At 30.5% G+C, this 19,601-nt stretch overlaps 6 protein-coding genes across 6 annotated transcripts; 3 read left to right on the top strand and 3 right to left on the bottom strand.

The window, feature by feature from the left end:
- Positions 1–398: 398 nt before the first annotated feature.
- Positions 399–1,589, top strand: EAE97_006340 (uncharacterized protein; the record flags this gene model as incomplete). The annotated part of the gene is made up of 4 exons (XM_038876853.1): positions 399–405; positions 427–650; positions 693–706; positions 1,283–1,589. The coding sequence occupies 4 exons, from the start codon at positions 399–401 to the stop codon at positions 1,587–1,589; spliced, it is 552 nt and encodes a 183-aa protein (XP_038732560.1).
- Positions 1,590–2,075: 486 nt separating this feature from the next.
- EAE97_006341 (uncharacterized protein) lies at positions 2,076–3,928 on the bottom strand (the record flags this gene model as incomplete). Its single annotated transcript, XM_038876854.1, has 6 exons — positions 2,076–2,341; positions 2,407–2,940; positions 3,001–3,450; positions 3,506–3,548; positions 3,598–3,694; positions 3,804–3,928. 6 exons carry the CDS (start codon positions 3,926–3,928, stop codon positions 2,076–2,078), a joined length of 1,515 nt encoding a protein of 504 aa, XP_038732561.1.
- Positions 3,929–4,762: 834 nt separating this feature from the next.
- On the bottom strand, positions 4,763–6,445 carry EAE97_006342 (uncharacterized protein; the record flags this gene model as incomplete). Its single annotated transcript, XM_038876855.1, has 4 exons — positions 4,763–4,844; positions 4,921–5,308; positions 5,366–6,284; positions 6,335–6,445. The coding sequence occupies 4 exons, from the start codon at positions 6,443–6,445 to the stop codon at positions 4,763–4,765; spliced, it is 1,500 nt and encodes a 499-aa protein (XP_038732562.1).
- A 712-nt stretch (positions 6,446–7,157) lies between these two features.
- EAE97_006343 (uncharacterized protein) lies at positions 7,158–7,379 on the top strand (the record flags this gene model as incomplete). The annotated part of the gene is made up of 1 exon (XM_038876856.1): positions 7,158–7,379. The coding sequence occupies one exon, from the start codon at positions 7,158–7,160 to the stop codon at positions 7,377–7,379; it is 222 nt and encodes a 73-aa protein (XP_038732563.1).
- An 8,375-nt stretch (positions 7,380–15,754) lies between these two features.
- On the bottom strand, positions 15,755–16,751 carry EAE97_006344 (uncharacterized protein; the record flags this gene model as incomplete). Its single annotated transcript, XM_038876857.1, has 5 exons — positions 15,755–15,896; positions 15,949–16,091; positions 16,139–16,363; positions 16,417–16,521; positions 16,581–16,751. 5 exons carry the CDS (start codon positions 16,749–16,751, stop codon positions 15,755–15,757), a joined length of 786 nt encoding a protein of 261 aa, XP_038732564.1.
- A 496-nt stretch (positions 16,752–17,247) lies between these two features.
- EAE97_006345 (uncharacterized protein) lies at positions 17,248–18,005 on the top strand (the record flags this gene model as incomplete). The annotated part of the gene is made up of 2 exons (XM_038876858.1): positions 17,248–17,656; positions 17,722–18,005. The coding sequence occupies 2 exons, from the start codon at positions 17,248–17,250 to the stop codon at positions 18,003–18,005; spliced, it is 693 nt and encodes a 230-aa protein (XP_038732565.1).
- Positions 18,006–19,601: the final 1,596 nt, after the last annotated feature.

Consider the following 19,601-nt stretch of genomic DNA (forward strand, 5'->3'; position numbering starts at 1 on the left):
TCACAAAATAAGGCTCAATACGGATCCCTCTTATTCTCAGCTTCAACATAAGAAAAGAAAAAGTTTAAGAATCGGCTTTTTAATATTTAACACAGCTAACGACAATGACTGATGTCAGTATGGATGACACATTATTTGCCATTAAATTTGAATTTCGTGATCTGAGTCAATTATATTATTAAATTACGATACGTGATTTTGGCGAAAAGCTATAGAAAGCTGCCAATGCAGCCTACCCGAACAATCAACAAAGTGAGGGCACTATTCTCTCATATCATACTTCTCAATATCCGAATATATATAAATTTTTTATGATTTCTTATTGTCTAACTTTATGTGAACATTTCGCTGGCTTGTGTGGATGCTATGCTGGCCCATTGTTGTTCAACTTTAAGTGAATGTTTCGTTGACCCCCAAATATTGTAGCCAAGCATACCCGAGTCTATGTCCTTCTTCTATTATGGGATGGCGAAAACCCGGCTTTGCGTATTTTAACTGAAGTCCACGAACTAGGCATAGTTCTCGCTTCGATTTACGACTTCGAAGTTGAGATCTACCGGACACCTAACAACGGAAGTCACAAGAAGCTGAATCGGAAGATCTTGGACTTTATTGAACTAGGCGACGACAATAAGGAGGATCTGAAATTTGTTTATCATGGTGGGCACTGCATGCTGGCTCAAAATTGACAGCCATGTTGGACTAGGTATGTGAACGGGAATGTTTTTACAGACTAGTGTCGATATCAAATTCCCATCGGGCACAGTGTGCAGTGTACCCAGTAGTCTAGACTACAATCCGGCAACAAAAAACTTTTGATTGTTTCATTCGATTTTATATTGTTTGTATGAGAAGGATACGGAAGACGTAGCACCCACGATTGCGTAGGTCCTAATTGTCTAATTGTATTCTATCTGAAGAATCAGCTAGTTGCAAGGGATAGTAGACCTTATATAAGGTCTACTGGAAAGAGCTAGTCTCTTTCGCATTCGCTTAGGGCTTAACTACAATAGCCATTGAATTGAAGTCATTCACTGCGTTCACACATATATACTCAAGTTATCTGGGACAATTAAATAATTTGAAACATCCAACTGAATGAAGGGTCTTCAAATATTGAAAGCTTTCAGATCTAGACTGCCAGTTCGGACGACTAGACACATTGGTAATATGTTAGATTTTCAAGGTTTTCAATCAATGAAATGTCTTGAGTTCCTACTATGATCCGTGTTTGGCAGGATACCCTACTATCTCCATACAAAACTAACAACCGCATGTGTAGTCGTTCAAACCATCGAGCTCCTACTCGTAACATGGTAAAATGGGGCGGTATCCAAAACTCACTAAAAGAAGCACAACCCGACGTCCTACTTTTACTCAATTGTTGTTCCTCAGGGACTGCAAACATAGGCGTCGGACACGAAACCACAGAGTTTATCGCCGCTTGCGGCTTCAACAATCTTGCAAGTGGCGTTGGGCCCGATTCGTGTACTTATGCTCTGACGATAGAACTACGTTTGTTAAGCTTATATCCGAAATTTACCGCCGCTATGCTGTCCAATGGAATACCCTGTCGAATTCAGAACTAGATGCCTGAGGGGAGAAAATTGCAGAAAGCTCCGCTACATATTATTCTCACTCAAAACCTGAGGTTACCATGCAGCATACAGCTTTCAGTGAGACTGGGGGGGCCTGCAATTTTATCATCACTCAGTCCTTCGCAATCGCTGGGCTCAGCGGGTCCAATTTCACCTTTAAAAAAGCAAAGAACTGATTCCAGCCAAGAATCTGATCCATCGTCTGAGTCAATCCCCCTGTCTGTTGAGCAACAACTTCCCAAGATTATATTTGAGGGCGTATTTGAAGGGATATTTGTAAGTAGTGCCTTAGACGTTTTTTGATATTAGAATTAGAACTAGAATTAGAATTAGAACTAGAATTAGAATTAGAACTAGAATTAGAATTAGAACTAAAAGCACTTTAACACCTAATCAATACCAAGTTGATATTAACAATTGAATAAAATAGTTTACTATATAACTACCATTAGTCCGAAACATTTTGGTATCATCTGACTAGACATTCAGATCTATAAGTCCCAAACTTCCCTTTACTAGACGTGGAGCTCGTCCATCAATTATATCAGTGGTAAAATCATTCATCGTTTTAGCTGATTGGATCTGATTTTGACGAAATTGATTAAGAATTGCTTCGTCCAGGAAAACTTCATCATCTCGAGCAGCGCTAAACTTTTGCTCCACTGATCTGCTTAGAAACGCCACCGTCTTTGCAAATTCAGCCTGCGTGATCTTATTGGTAGCATCAGCAGCTCCTTGAATAGCTATTATCACTTTATTGGGTTTTGAAACTAAACGATCGCATGGATGGAAGCCGGGAAACACTTACTTGGGCCGAAAAAGCTGAATACACGATCAAAGTTATCTTCACCAAAGTCGCTCAGCACAAACTCTTTCTGATTCCGCATTTGTTTGTATGCACCCAATACAACAAAAAGAAACCGAGCGTAAGCCTCTCTAATCTTATTTGAATGCCATTGTGCTGCAATCTGCTCCAAATAATCTTGTCTAATAGCTGCACAAATCGATGTCGCGGCTGAAAGCCCTCCTGTGATAGCTATGTGGACACCAGATGAAAAGAATGGGTCGATAAAGCAACCAGCATCACCGACAACACGCGCGTATGGTATCGCATACGAGGATGAGTTGTACGAGTAATCAGAAGCTGATCTCAGCTCTGAGATAAGTTTACCGCTATCTAGCAATTTATTGACATCCGGTGCCAACTTGATTGCTTTATGATAGAACTCTTTGGTATTTGCACTTGAAGCTTTCATTTCTTTGGCGAGCTGTTCTTGCATGGCTATCCCAACTGATGTTGTGCCGTCATGAAGAGGAATAAACCAAGCCCATCCACTTTCGTCTGCCAAAACCACAAATTACTAACAAAGACAAAGGCATTAGAAGGTTGAATGCCACAAACCTTGTAACGCCTCAAAGTAAGGAGAATTGGCTCTTTTCGTTCCTGCTCCATATTCTCCAGCGCCCTCCCAATATTCCCAAATTGCAACATTTTTAAGTTGCTGATTGTAAGAGCGATTCTTCAGATATTTTGTGTTCAGCAAGCCTGATCTTCCACTAGCGTCAATGATGTAATCAAATGTTATCACTCCACTAACATCGTCTATCTCGTGGGTGTATTTTGCAGATACTGGGCGACCGAGACTTGTGGCTCCCGCACCAGCAGCATCTTTCGCGAGCGAAAGTTCAGATTCACTGGCCCAGGGTGCGAAGTTAATCGAATCAACTTTGACGCCATCGAAAATGTTTGCTCCGCATTTTCCTGCATGGCGGAACATAAGATTGTCTGCTTCGGAGCGAACGACATTCCATGAATAGTTTTGTGGGCCTCCCGTGCCGACGAAATCTGTGACTTTTGGAAGTATTAGATTGGCTCTCTAGAATGACTGTAACCATATTCTACTTACATCCTTCACGTCGCTCTGGACTGAGTCTGAATGCCGCACCTGTCTAGTAAATTATGTGAGCGTTTGGAATATACAGTATTCTGAGAAACAACCTTCTTTGTAAATCCATAAGAATCAAAGGTGGAATCCAAGTCGATGAAACCTAGATAGTTACGCAAAGATGGCAACATGCTTTCACCAATATGATACCTGTTCAGCGCAATCTGTTAGTGGAGTTATAAGCAGGTCTGCAACGTTAAAAGAGTCTTCGTTGATGGATTGTATTCTAAATGCGGAGCTTGAAAATCATCTGTGATACCTGGGAAATACATCGGCCTCCAACATCACAGTGTCAATCCCTTCTCGAGCAAGCACAGCGGCTGCATATGAGCCTCCCGGTCCTCCTCCGACCACCAAAACAGTACATCTATCAGGTACAGACATTGCTTCTAATGATTCCGGATTTTTTTCATTCACGGCTTTTGCCAATTCCCAAAGTCGGTAGCAGTTTAAACAATCGAATTCAGGAGGAATACACAGGAGACCCTATGGCCAAATACAATCTTCCTTGAAAGGGGGCTTATTCCGGATATATTGGCCTTGTAATTACATGCATCAGCACTTTCTTCGTTTGGAGGGGCCAGCATACAAGTTGTAGAAGAATCTATGCGCTCGTGCGGCACATGAAAAGGAATGAACCAGAACATAAATAAGCGTTATAATCTCCAAAGACAAGGATAGCCAAACATACGTTATGTCTTCGCATTTCAACCACTAAAACTGGACAAACTTATCTATCAATTATGCAAGAGCTTCGTTTAATGCTGCTATGTAACCCTCCAATGTAAAGAAATAATTACTTCACGCATTGATGGCACAATAGTTGTGCCGAAATCCTGGAAACTCAAGGCAGTTTATCAAGATTGTCAAATAGAAAATGAATGAGGGCTGTATACCACCATGATACGCGTCTCATTCAAGGCGCCGTATACTTATCTCGCCCCTGTACAGGTCGGGTGAGATAAAACCGAGGTACGGAACGCCATGTCTTTTTATATAAGTCTCAGGAAATAGATTAAAGCTGTCTCTGCTGTAATCTTAGAAGAAATATAATATAATCATCCATTATTGTATCCCTAGACGTAGGTCAAATCTTGACAAAGATGTCTTATTAGGGTAATGTCTAATACGAAATCACAAAAATGATACTATGTCTCTAAATATTGTATTACCCAATGAACAGAATATGTGTTGATTATCTCCAATGTACCAGGATTCCTACTCGCCGGATGCATAGGCACTCTTTTTTCGAAGTAATGACCCATACTTCAACAGAAATCCGGGAACTATAATGGCAAGACTATATTTCAAAGTAAATGAATTAGCTTTCTGAATGAGTGAAGTATTTATTCATGGTCTTGAAAAATGGTGCTTACAATAACAATATGAATGCTAAGAGGCTGTTTCCCCAACCATGACCTAGTCTTTCATACATGGCCGGTGCAAACAATGGGAATGTAAATCCCGTTAGACTCCTCAAAGCATTAAGTGTAGAGATTGCAGATGCTGCATAGCGAGAATAAGCATCTATGGTATAAGTCTGAATGCCTTGAATGCACATGATTGCCCCAGCACAAAATATGGCTATTCCAACATTTGGAGCTATCCAATGAGTGTGATATTGGCCTGTCCAACCATAAATGAAGAGGCCGATGGGTAATAAGATAGAACCAGGGAGCATCAAAGCCACACGATACTCTGGTACACCTGTAGGTTTATCGCCCTTGAGTCTTTTGTAGATCGAGTTATTTAATCTACCGCCAACTTGTTGAACGTCGTTAGTCAAGCGCAAAGTCATGTAGACTAGATATTTCAACATACCTTGAGCACCTAGAGTGAATCCGATACCAGTCGCAATGTAATTCAAACTACCAGTGCCAGTTGATTCGTGGTAGTAATTCTGCCAAAGCAATGGAAAAGTGTAAAGAACCAAAAACATTATGCCATATAGTACGGCCATGTAGACCGAGAGGAACTGGATAATGATCTGAGTGCTCATTTTGAAAGGTCGTATCATATTTGTCTTCAACAACTTCCATAAAGTTCTATCAGGGTCGTCATACTCGGTTCGAAGATTGCTATTTCCTGTTTCTTTTCGCAAACGTTTTGCTTTCTGGGAGAGAATGCTGGGGGGGTATGTTTCTGCAAGAAAACAAAGAGCAAGAATTTCAATAAATGCACTTGCTATTGACACAACCCAGAATATCCATCGCCATGATGCGTCCTCCGTGATATATCCTCCGATGATTGGACCAATTGCTGGGCCTAGAAGTGGCCCTGCGGTATATATTGCTAACGCTTGTCCGCGCTGTTCTGGCAGCCAAAGATCACTAACAAGCCCACCCCCTACGGCTAGAGGAGCAGAACCTCCGAATCCGGTGAGAAGGCGGAATGCAATGAGCTCACCGACATTTCTTGAGAACCCGCAAACGGTGTTCCACAATATGAAGAATATATTTCCAAGAAGTAATACAGGTACCCGACCGTATATCTCTGAGATTGGGCTAAGAAGTAAAGGTCCGAATCCGATACCGAGTAAGAAGATAGACGAGACGAGATCGATGCTGAAGAAATCTTTTGTATGTAGAGAGGAAGCGATATACTTGGCTGAAGGTGCAATCATAGTACCGGTCAACGGCGACAGGAGAGCAAAACAAGAGACGATGAGGGTCATCCTCCATTTTCGTCTGGTGGTCCAATTTTTGGGGTTCTGAGGATCTGTTGGTCCATCCCAGGTAACCTAAACAATGAATGTGAACAATGAATCTGGCTTATTGCAACTAGACTTACAATGTTGGTTTCCTTACTATCAGCTAGATTCTCTCCAGCGAAATTAAATGGCAAGGCAGATGTAACCTCCTTGTCAATTCCAATCGCTTTTTCTGGATCCCTCAAAGCCATACTTCACAACGATATCAAAAGACAAGGCTTCAATACAGAGAAAAATGGAAGGGAAACTTTTAATCCTGGTGTAAAAGCAATGTACTTGGCAAGTTTCCTCGTTCTATTGTGAGAATAGAGATAGCAAATAAGTCACGCAACATTCTGACTTGGTACAAATGCATTATCGCAATATTTATTTGTGTGGCACAGTGCAGCAGGGTGCAGCAGGCGCATGTTGGGTTGATGTTAGTGATGAACGTCGGTGTCTCGGCAGATCTAGACCGAAATTTCTTCTGGATATATTTCACTATTTGATTTGTATTGATCTGAACTTAGCTAGGCATTAAATACTTACATATACCGAGGTTAGCAATTTTCTGTATCTTCTGACAAATGGTTGGCTGCTTGTTTTATCACAACACCCCCCACCATCACAAACCTGTGAAGATTCGTGTTTTCTTAGCTACTTGAGCCAACACCCTAGATTGAAAAAATGCAAAATTACGAGTTGCTTTGATAGAAAAAAAAGCACTTACAGTACCGGGAACACTTGTCTTGACAACTAATCATGATCAATGACCAGTTATGGTATTCTCCCAGCTATAAGAACTAGTGGGTCACCCTTCATCTTCAGTTTTCAGACACCACTTCATCAAACTCTCACAATCCTGTCAAAAACATAATCTCAAGCCTTTCCTCCACGAGCAACACAACAACCAACTTCACTAAGATGCCTTCTCAAAATACTACCACCGCTGCGGATGCTTCTCAGCAAAAGCGTATTGAAAAGATCTATGCTGATGCCGCCAAAGACACCCGCAACCAGCCCTGGAAAGCAGCCCTTCCCGAAACCAACGATGTCGAGGAGCCAGGTTCTTCTGATGAATCTGACGAGGAACTCGTCAAAACTGGTGGACCACTCGATATCTTGACCCACTTCTTCAATGTATAAGCAAGTCGTCGAAGTGAGTGATTTTACCCCGCATTGTCTAATGAGATTCTTGTTCTAATTGTTATACCAGAGGCTATGGTATCATTTGGGCTACCATACTTTCAGCTCTGGGGGATATACGACATGAAGTTTGCTAAGTTTGAAGCGTAGGCGGATTATCAGTCTGGTTATCATTTATTCTCGTGCCTAGGCTCTGCCTTGAAAGCTGTGTTGGATGTTTTTTATGAGATTTTGGAGTTATAGTAGACCTGAATTCAATCTACTCTCCTCAAAAAGAATTTCATGATGCCAGTGACTGTCAAAAAATGATGTACCTTTGCAAAGAAAATCCATGACGAATACTTACTGCCATTGACGTGCTCCAAGTGAACAACTACCTACATGTGAAATTACCCCAGCCTTATGCATGCAAGTGTTCTTGTGAGAAAAACACTGGGTAAGAACCCAGATGAACCTCTTGTATACCCGGTTGAGTTTACACATACTTTCATGTATATCTTACGATTTATAATATCATCTGAGAATGTTGAAATAACGATGAGGCTAGCTCTATGGCTGATTCTCACTGAGTTTCTATTTTTCACCTAAATTTCCACCTAAATTTTCAGAACGTAAAGATGTGACTATCTAGTGTGGATATGTAAATACAATGACCCTCATTTCAATGCTCTGTCGGGGGGATGTGCCAGCAGGAATGCCGTTTTGTAGAAATGATACATGAGGACAAACTAAAGGTGTTTCATTAGCTGTGATCAAGAGAAATTCTTCAGAACGAATCTACCTTCCGCCTGCGTTTCTGCTGTGTCAAATTGTTTAAAGATTAAGACCTCATTAACATCTTGTTTTTTCAGAAAATATCATTTATGATTTTCACGGTGCATCATATACATATTTGCGCTCTGGTAAGGGCTAGTTTGGATATACAAATCCGTACTGAATCCGCTGAATATTCTGTGCTTTTTGAAAATGGATTTTGAATTTATATTTAAATATTAAATTACGGATTCTATTAAATAATCCATATTTTAATAAATTTAATATATTTTGAAATAGGAAAGGAATAGATTATTCTAAAATAATATTAAATAATCCATATTTTCTAATAAATTTATATAAGAAAATGAAAATATAAATTAAAAATAAGAATTAAAAAAAACTAATCTTATTTTTAATTCAATAAATAACTTATATTTTTTTAGGTTTTTATAAATCTTTTATTTTATATTTATATAATATTATAATAATATTAATATTTTAAATATCTAAATTTATAAAATATCTTTATTTTTCTTTAAATCATTTCTGATTTCAATTTAAATTATTTTATATTTCTATTTTTTATATATTAGAATATATATAATTTAATTTAAAAATAGATTCTTTAATATTCTTTTTATTATATTATTAAATTATATTATTAATTTAAATTATAATAAATTATCTTTTTTTTATTTATAATAAATAATAATAAGATTAATAAAGCTAATTAATTTATTTCTATTTTAATATATAATTTAGTTTCTATTATTAGCTCTTTTTATTTTATTCTAATTTTGAAAAAAAGAATTAATATTTCTAATAAATTTAAAATATAATTTCTTCTTAATTCTAAATATTTTTAATATTATCAAAAATAATTATATATATTTCTATATACTTTTCGATTTTTAATCGATTTTTATTATAAAAAAACAAAACTATAATATTCTTAATATATTTTAATTAATCAAAAACTATATATATTTTTATATATTATAAATTAATATAGAATTATATATAATATAATTAAAGCTTTTTTTTATTCTAAAAAAATAACTTATAAATACAAAAAATATTTTATATAAATCTATTTATTGATTTATTTTAATATATTTTAAAATGATTTTATTAAATTTTAAATATTATAATAATATTATATTTATTAATAATAAAACTATTGAATCCAATTATATAAATCGCTTTTCCTTAAATAACAAAAAATGAAAAATATTATAAATATTTTATAAATTATCTAAATATTCTTAATAATATTTTTATTTCAATAATAATACTTTTTGAAAATTGATTTACTTATTTCAATTATAAGAAATATATTATATAGAATATTTTTATAATAATTATTTTCAATTTATAATTTTATTATATATTAATTAATTAAAAAGATTTTATAAATAATTAAAAAATGCTTTTAAATATTTTGATTTTAAAAGATTTATAAATTTTAAAAGATTATTATTATTTACATAATATAGAATATATAAATATTAAATAGATTTTTATTTTATTTAAAAAAATAAAATATTATTTATAAAAATAATTAGAATTTAATAAAATATTCAAAATATTAAAAAACTTTTTAATCTTTAATATTCTTTTTTACAAAATAAAATTGAAAAAATCTTTGAAATATTTAAAATATACTTTTCATTTTTAATATAATAATAAAAATATTTATATATAATTCAAATATATATAATTTATATTTTATATATTCTATATAATTTTATTTAATAAAATAGCTTTAAAAAGATTTATTTGAAATTTAATTTGATTATATTATTAATTATTTTTCAAATATTATAAATAATATAATAATGAATTCAAATAATAATAAATTAAATTCTATTTTATTTTAATTTATAAATTATTTTTAATAAAAAATTATAAAGATTATATAAAAAGATTATTATAAAATAAAAAGAATTCAAAAAATATAAAATAAAAAAAAATAATATTATTTTGAAATAAAATTTAATAAATATATATAATTAGAATAAAAAATAATTATTAGGGTTTCTTTATTTATTATTATTTTCTATTGAAATTTCTAATATTTTTTCAAATTTTTTCAAAAATTGAAATAAATCTTTTTTTTATTTTATATAATAAAATAGATTCCAAATTTACTTATATTTTATTCTATTTTTAGAAATCTAAAATCTATATCTTTTTGAATTATAATTCTTATTAAAGATTTATTATTTTTTAAATCCAAAAAATTTAATATTATATTTTTCTTTTAGTTTCAAAATATTAGAATTTCAAAAAACAAAATTTCTTTAAATAATATATTATTAATAATTGAATATTTTATAAAAAAATTTATTAGAATATAAATATATTTTATTAATATATTAATAATTTGAAAAAATAATAAATAAAAGATAGAAAATAAAAAATAATTAGAAAGAAATAATGAGAAAAAATAAAATAAATAAATCTTTTTAAATAAATTTTTTATTTATATAAAATCCAAAGATTTTTTATTAATTTTATTATTTAGATTTTTTAAATTAATTATAAATTATTCTATATTAGTTTTCCAAATTCTAATTCAAATTAAAATTCTAGAAAATCTAATTATCTAAATTTATTTATTAATATTTTAAAGAATCAATAAATATTGAATTATCTTTATATTTATTTTAATTCTTAATTAATATTTAAATCTTTTAAATCAACTTTTTCAAACTTTCTAACTTTATTATTATCTTTTTTATTTTCAGATTCCTTCTTTTTCTTTTTCTTTTTCTTTTTTATATTAATATCAATTTTCTAATTTTCAAAATCTATTTTAGAATTATTTGATTCGAATTTTAATATAAGATTATTATTATTTTGAATAAGATTTTTTGCTTTCAAAGCTTTTCTAAATAAAATTAATTAAAATCAGATTTTTTTTTGAATTTATATATTGGGATTATTACATTTCAATATTTAATCAAATTTATATAATTATTTTATTTTATTTATTCTTTAATACTTTTAAATAATTAAAAATTTTATAAAATATTTTTAAATATAAGAAATCTAATATTTTTTTTATTTTTTTCTTTTTCGATTTCTAATTTTTTAGGAATTATTTTTGTTTTTTGATTATATATATTTCTAGCTTTTTGCTTTTATAAATACTCTTTTTATTTTCTTTATATTTTTTTTATTAGATTTAATAACTCTTAATATTTTTTTGATTTTTAAAATTTAAAAAAATTTTAATATTTTCAATATAAAATTTATTATAATTAAAAATATATTATTTGTATTTATAATATTTTCGAATTCGAAATAATTATATTTTATAAAAATAAGTATTATAATTAATTAAAATATATAATATATAATATATAAATCTATAAATATATATTTCTAATTTTTTAATTTTCAATATTTATTTCTTTTGAATTCTATTTTTAAAACTTTTTAGATATAAATTCCTTAAATAATTAAAACCTTTTTTATAATAAATTAAAATAATTCAAATATAGATTTTGAAAGTTTTATATTCTAAATAATTCTATATTTATAATATAAATTATAAATATATTATATAAAAAAGATATATTATATATTAATTTCAAAAAGAGATTAATAAATAAATAAAAATTAAATATAAATAAAAGATTGTTTTTTTTTAAAAATAAGAATATAAAAAAAGCTTTGAAAATAAAAACTCAAAATATAAGAAAATAATCTAAAAAAAGAAAAACAAAGATTACTAAGAAAATTTATCAATAAAAAAATAGAAAATAAATAAATATATTTTTATTCTAAGCTTTTTTTTTTATTAATTAAATATAATTATTGTATTATAAAAGATTAAAAAGTATTAAAAATCAATTGAATTATTCTTAAAAAAAGGTCTTTTTCAATATTTAATTAAAAAGATTTTGAATCAATTTATATATATAAAGAAATATTGGAAATAGAATACTATTGTTTTTATAATAATTCAAGAAATAGCTAAATTCTTTATAATTATTTATTTCGAAAATATGTTTTTTATTCTTTTTATTTATTAATTAAATAAATTATTGATTTAATTTATAATATTATAATATTATATATTTTATATAAAGAAATAAATTATTAAAAATACTAATAATATTTTTCTTTGAAGACTAATAGAGTTAATAATCTTTATTATTAATAAATATTATATTTTGAAAAGCTAAACTTTATTATTTCTTATTAGCTATTTCTTATTAATTATTTCTTATTTATTTAGTTTTATATATTTATTTATTCATTTTAATATATTCTTAACTAATAAATAGATATTAAAAGTATTTATATATTATTATTATTAAATAAATAATAATATTAAAAGATATAATATTAATATCTAATTAAATAAATATAAAGATTATATCAATAAAAATATATAATAAAGAAAACAAAATTATTAAACCAAAAGCTATTAAAGCTTAAAAGTCACCCTTTATTTATAATTTATTATAAAAAAATAAATAATATATGAATTTCCTTTCTTTTCTTTTTATATTAACTTTTTAAGTTTTTTATAATCTTATTTAACAAATTGTGTTTAAAATAAATTTATAGATATAATATTAATAGTTTATTATAAAATAATATATATCAAATAGTAAATATTATAAAAAATCAATAAATTTAAAAACTATATTAATTTCTAAAGTTTTATATTTATTAAAATAGTTTTATATATTATATAATATATTTGATATTAAAAGGATATAGATTATTGATTTTAAATATACAAAATACTAAAATGATTTTTGATTTATTAAAATCTTTTAAAGATTTATTTATATAAAATAAATTATTTGGTAATTTTAAAAAAAAAAATTTCAAGATTTTTTTGATAATATATAATTTGCAATAAATATTTATATTATTCTATTTTTAATTTTAAATTAATTATAATAAAATATATTCAAAAATATAAATTTCTTATTTATATATTCCAGAATTATATTTATTTTACTTTTTAATATTTTTATTAAAAAAAATATAAAATAAATTGAAATTAATAAAATTATTCTTTTTATTTAATAAAATAATTATTAATTATATTAGAATAATTAAAATAATATATAAATTTATTATTAATTATATAAATTTCGAATAAAAAATTAATTAATTAATTAGCTTTTTATATAATAAGTCTAATATTAATAATATTTTGATTATTAATTTATTTATTTATAAAAAATTTCTTTATAAATAATCAAATATATAAGGTTATATAATATCTATTTTTTTATTAAATTTAATATTTAATTAAATAATTTAAAAAGATATTGATATTTTTATAATATTCTTTGATTTAAATAAAACTAAGTAAATCAAATAAATAATATAAAAGAGAAAGATTTATATTAATATATTTCTTTTTAATTTGATTATTAATTAGATTTTTAATATTATTAATATTTAATTAATATTTTAAAAAAATAGTTTATATAAATTGATTATAATAAAAAATTCTTTATTTAATAAATTGATTTAATTATTAATTATTTTTTTATATATAAATTTATATTAAACTTAAAAAAAGCTTTTTATAAGATTTCCATTTAAATTAATTTATAAATTTCTTTGAAATATTTTTAATCTCAATTTTCGAATCTATTGATTTATTTTCTTTTTCAATAATATTAATAAAAAGATTCTCTTTACTTTCTGAATTATTATAAATATTATATTTTGAATTTTGATTAATAATATAGTTATTATTATTATCCCTTTTATTATTATTATTTTCATTATTATTTATATTAATATTTATAAAGAATATTTTATTAATTTTGGAATCCTATTATATATTATAAATTGATATAATTAAAATAAGTTTTATTTGAATAAAATATTTATATATAACTTTTCTTTTTTGAAAAAGATATTTTCTTTTAATTAAAAAAAATATTATTATTATAAAAAAAATTAAATAATAAATTTCTAATAAAAAAAAAATATTACAATTTCGAAATTGATTTTGAGATTTATTTGTTTTTACTATAGATTTAGATTTTTGTTTGGAATAACAAATTAAAAAAAAACTTTAAATTTTATTTTAAAAACTTTTATTTCTTTTTTATATAAATATAAACTTTTGATTACTATCATTATTAATAGTTTTCGATTTTCTAAATATTTTCAAAATATTTTAAATAATAATTATATTATTAGCTATTAAAACAATTATAAAAAATAATTTTAAAAATACTTTAAAATAAATTTTTTTTTTAAAAAAAAAAAATAAAATAAAATAAAATCAAAATATATTTTTTTTATAATTCTAAATACTTTTTTAAAATTATTATTTATAAAAACTTTTTATATGATTTTTAATATCAAATTAAAATTTAAATTGAATATTTTAGAAAAACTATAAATTATTTAGTGGATTTGATATATAAATTATAAAATCATAAATCAATAATCTATTCTTTTTGAAATGAATTATTATTATAACAAAATCTGTAATAGCATAAAGAGCGGATTATTTCAATAGATTCAGCGCGGATTTTGTAATCAAATGAGCCCTAACCAACTTTGAGGACTGGATTTTTTCTCAATCGGACCAATTCATTTCGATCTTTGTCTTCTGTTCGACGACGGGACACCTCTCTCAAATTTTCGATGCTTCCAAGCTCTACCGTCGCCGAACTCTTACCACCTTTGGGCTCCATCATGTGTTCAGGAATTGCTCGCCCAATTTGAAGATGTGTTTAGTTCGTGAATTTCCCTAGTTAGAAGAACGGTTTAGAAAACAACTACAATAAGTCAAGTCAATACTCCAATACTAAAGAAGAAAAGGATATAAAAAATGGGGAAAAGGCTTGGCTGGAAAAGACGCTCTTCGCGAGTAGATAAGTGGGAAATGTATGGTTTTTCTAATGCGTGCTTGCAAGGTACAACTTGATTGCCCATTGTTCATTTTTGCGGCGCAGCACTGAACCCTGTATCTATTGGTAGATACTAGATATATCAGGGTAGGAATTAGCAGCCACAGATACGCCCATAATTTATATCTACATACAGATGTAATGAGGCATCCTTGAAAAGAAAACTAATTATACAACAAAATCCTACAGAACTACTAAAAATACAACGGGACATGATTGTGGCGATAATTTTTGATATTCTAGAACATGGAATCAGAACGAAACAAATCACAGGGCTCTTGTACATACGCATACTTGATATTCAGATTAAAGGCATCTCTATCTAGGGTTTCATTATCTAGCAAGGCCAGTATTTTGCAACTCTACGTTCCAGCTCCGCGTTTCTCTAATAATCCTAGTTTGACTCGTCTGGCTTTCTCGACTTTGCCTATCCCAAGCCCCACTTTCAGCTCCAGATATGACCGTTACTGCCACTGGTTGAAAATGAGAATTTTCTGGCGAAATACTTGATAGCTTGTAGTGGCCCGTGCTGACACGGCTTTGGGATTGAAAAGTGTTGCTGAGGATGTTCTTCACCTTCGACTTCTTGCTGCCAGAGCTATCTGATTTGTTTTGGGGGTAATGATTGTATACGGCGATATCCGTTTGACCCCGACGCCGTAGATCGTCCGCACGTATCATTCCAGACTCTAGGCTGCTCAAGAATGGCTACAGATATGGAAGACAAGCAGTAAGAATACTGAGACACAGGACGCTCTGTGTGATAATTGCTTCTGGCCATGGGTCAAAGGCTAGATCTTTTGAGGGTTTGTTCAAATAATAGATTTGAACACCAGTTGCCGCAATGACACTATTTCCTGTCAACCAGTGATACAGACCTAGAAAGAAAGGTTTGTACTGACCATATCCGAATGCCAAAGATGACCATTATGGCAAATCTTCTGAGCCGAGAGGTTTGAATGTGAGTTGCAATAGCTACAACCATCAAAATCAAACTAAAATCTGTTATGATATTCACAGCCGCATAGTAATTCCCAAACGCTTTCTACTTTCATCAGTGTCTACTCTGGCGCAGCGGACCGCCACACTCACTTGGTTGATGCACGATCCATTGATTCTATCCCAAGGCCTAGGCACCGAACATTGAAAAGCGGAAGAGAAGATTGAAGAGATCGTCCATAGCAATATTATTAACCCAATGACTCTGGCGGCCTGTCTTTCTCGAGTGATTGGCGTCAAGTTGTCAATGAATAAGGCGATCGACAGTTTGACAAAACACAAGCTGGCAATAAATAGTAGGTTTGCGGCATATCCGGCCTATGATAAACATTGTCAGCTCTGTCTTCGAAGATCAAAAAGTCAACACCTACTTTTAATAGTCCTTCTTGATGAGAGGTGCTCAGTGTAGAGAGGTGTTGACCGTAACCGTTCGAATACTGTATGGTGACTGCAATTGATTGACCAATTGCTAGAAGCTATGATCGAAAGTCAGCAGCAAGGTCGATTTAGCGCATTGCTAAGCTAGGCCTCTTACAAGAGATATAGAGACTAGATGATCTTGCAAGTGTAATTTTTTGAAAATCGCTATCTTTGTAGCCAGCCGAGCAGCCACTCCAAGGCATGAAATTGATAATGGGACCCAAACAAACAGTTCTATCAGCGGAGTCTTGTTTGTATCAGTGATAAAAACCTGCGTCCGATTCATGATGAAAATCGACTTGATTTCGAAAGTGGACAGGATAGAAAGTTCGGAAACGGCTCCACTATTAAGTATTAGCTAGTGACAAATACTCGTACACTTTTGATAAGACAAACACGCAAATAAATCCCAAAGGCAGGGCGATGCATACCAAAGGTAATGTTAGTCGCAATACTCCGAAATCTCCTCCCCCTCCCTACCACTACCTTCCCTATCAGTTTGCGGCACAGGCAGAATGCTGCAGACTTGCAAACAGTAAAAACAGCTAGCTTCGGTGAAGGGGTTGTAACACAATATGAATGAATTTGTAAGAGGTTGAAGTCGGTTATTGGCTAGAGATAAACATTTTGCGGCGCAGTTATTGCTCACTTGTTTGGTTGGTTATACAACTATTTTTATGATAAGCTTGTCTCGTCTTCCCTCATCACATTCGGCCATATAAGACCCCTTAATCGAAGATTGAGAATTAGAGATTCGTTTTCGCAACCATACCGCTGCCAGCATGCCTTTAGAACTCAAGGTCGTTGACTATATCAAGGATTTTCAGGAGCTTATTGAGTGTGAATGGATTTCTTATGAGAATCCCCAACAATCCTTTTTTCGTTTATTCTGCCCTATTATTGGAGCCGGTCCAACAGCTCGAGAAGAGTCTCTGAAAGAATGCACTTCTCGTCAATTACAGTGGCATCAGTCGGATCCTACTAGCTATTGGCACAAAGTTATCGACACAGAGTCTGGTAAAATCGTTGGTGCTGCGTTGTGGAAAATTTGTCCAACGAATCCTTTCGAGCATGAAGACGATCATTCCGAGGTATCATGGTACCCTAAAGGAGGTCAGAGAGACTTTGTTGCAGCAGCATTGCAGCGTTTCGATGCTCCTCGTGAGAGACTGGCCCCTAAGCCGCAGCTCTGTAAGCACGAGCAAGCTCATCTAAACTTCACGTGAATATTCTACTGATAACAAGTTGATTGGAAGATTTGAATATTATTTTTACCCACCCGGAGTTCCGCCGCCAGGGAGTTGCAGATATGATAATGAAATGGGGTATTGAGAAGGCAAAGGAAATGGGTGTTGAGATTTGGCTCGATGCAACAGTCTATGGAGTCCCCCTTTACAAGAAGCATGGGTTTGCAGTTGTAAATGAAAACAATTTGGTACCAGAGCCAATTGATGAACCGGACGAGGAGTGGACAAAGATTGCAACAAGTCTAGGGCCCATGACAATGTGGCAGATGGTCAGGAAAGTCGATGAGCAGTAGATTGCTAGGGTGCCCTACCTAGTCAAAAAACCGATATCTGGATTACGTCAAATTAGATTGATAATTTTAGATCTACATACTTATTGAATGTCGTACCTTGAAACCACATTTTCTTTTTTTTATTTAATCTACATTAGCTTAAATAAACTAATATTATAAACGAGTAGAAGAGAGTAGGGTTATAGAGTAGTCCTTTGTATATACTATAGAAAAGTCACTATAATATAGTATCTCAAACGAAGGAGAGAAAAGAGAGACTCTATATAGTGCTTTATAAGATATACTAGAAATTTAGTGGGAATTAACTACTGTTTCTAAACTATAGAAAAAAGGACTATAAATACTAGCTACAAGAATAGGCCACGTGACCAGCATAAGGTTTCGCTCACAATATAGATAATTTTGTTGAACGCTTACGCTATAGCCACAATGCCAAGGAAGTCAAGCCAATCAGATTGCTTGAATCGCGTCTCACTAAGCGAGGTTTCTCATTTTTCGTGTGTCTACAATACAAAATACAGTTTCGGCCCTCGCGAGCGATAAGAATATTAAGGAGGTAAACCTCCAATAATAAAAGTTGTAAATTTGAATATAAAAAAAAGAAAAGAAAAATATTCAAATAATAATAATAATATACAGAATATTATACTGAGTATTCACATTCTTAATATAATTAAAAAAAAAAAATTTTGATTATTATCTTCCTATAAAACAATAAAAATTTATTTTTAAAAAAAAATTATATTAAAAAAAATTATATTAAAAAAAATTATTTTAAAAAAAATTGAAAATATATTATGTGCGTTTACGGAAAACGGTTTACGAAAAACGATTTCAAAAGCAACGGTTGTCGGGAGTACATATATTATTTTTCCGATTGTATACTATCAAAAAACGGGCTTGTGGTTTAGTGGTATAATGTTCCCTTAGCATGGGAGAGGTCCGGCGTTCGATTCGCCGCTAGTCCAAGATCAAGAACAGATCCGTTCATTACCTTTTGCCATTTTTGTGTCTGAATATCGAAGACGGTGAGGTGTTGTGAATTTTGACGTTGGGGAAGAGTTTTTTTTTGGTTTGGAGAGAAGTGGAGTGGAGTGCTCACAGTCAGACTCCTTGGCATGTAATGTAAGATTTTCTGCTGGACAGAGTCGTACAAATGTACAGATGGTAAGTGGATAAAGGAAGAGGGGAGCGAGGTAGCAGAGCAGAAGAGACGAAGAATTTTACCCAGTCTTTGATGCACGTGACTTTTGAGACTGCTCCAAAAATGATACTGGGGATATACTTGTTTTCCTAGAAGAGATTAATTACTGGAGTTGTATATAGTAAAAGCAAATGGGATTGTACACGGTTCTTAATCTCTTGAAATTGAAACTTCCTTTTAACTTACAGATAGGAGAAGAGAATAATGATGATCCATTCAAAATTTAAAACTGATGCTCAGTCATGACCCCACTCTTCAAGTGCCCCGCCTTCTCACTCTTTTTTTTATATGCTTTTGCTCCACCCATACATAGCAAAAAGGATTCTCTTCTCCAAAATGATATGTGAATATTATCACCCCTCTTGAGAGATGCAGGTGAAAATCGCAAAAGG

This window comes from Botrytis byssoidea (assembly GCF_014898295.1).
Source record: "Botrytis byssoidea strain MUCL 94 chromosome Unknown BBYS_011, whole genome shotgun sequence".
In the NCBI taxonomy this organism is placed as follows: Eukaryota; Fungi; Ascomycota; class Leotiomycetes; order Helotiales; family Sclerotiniaceae; genus Botrytis; species Botrytis byssoidea.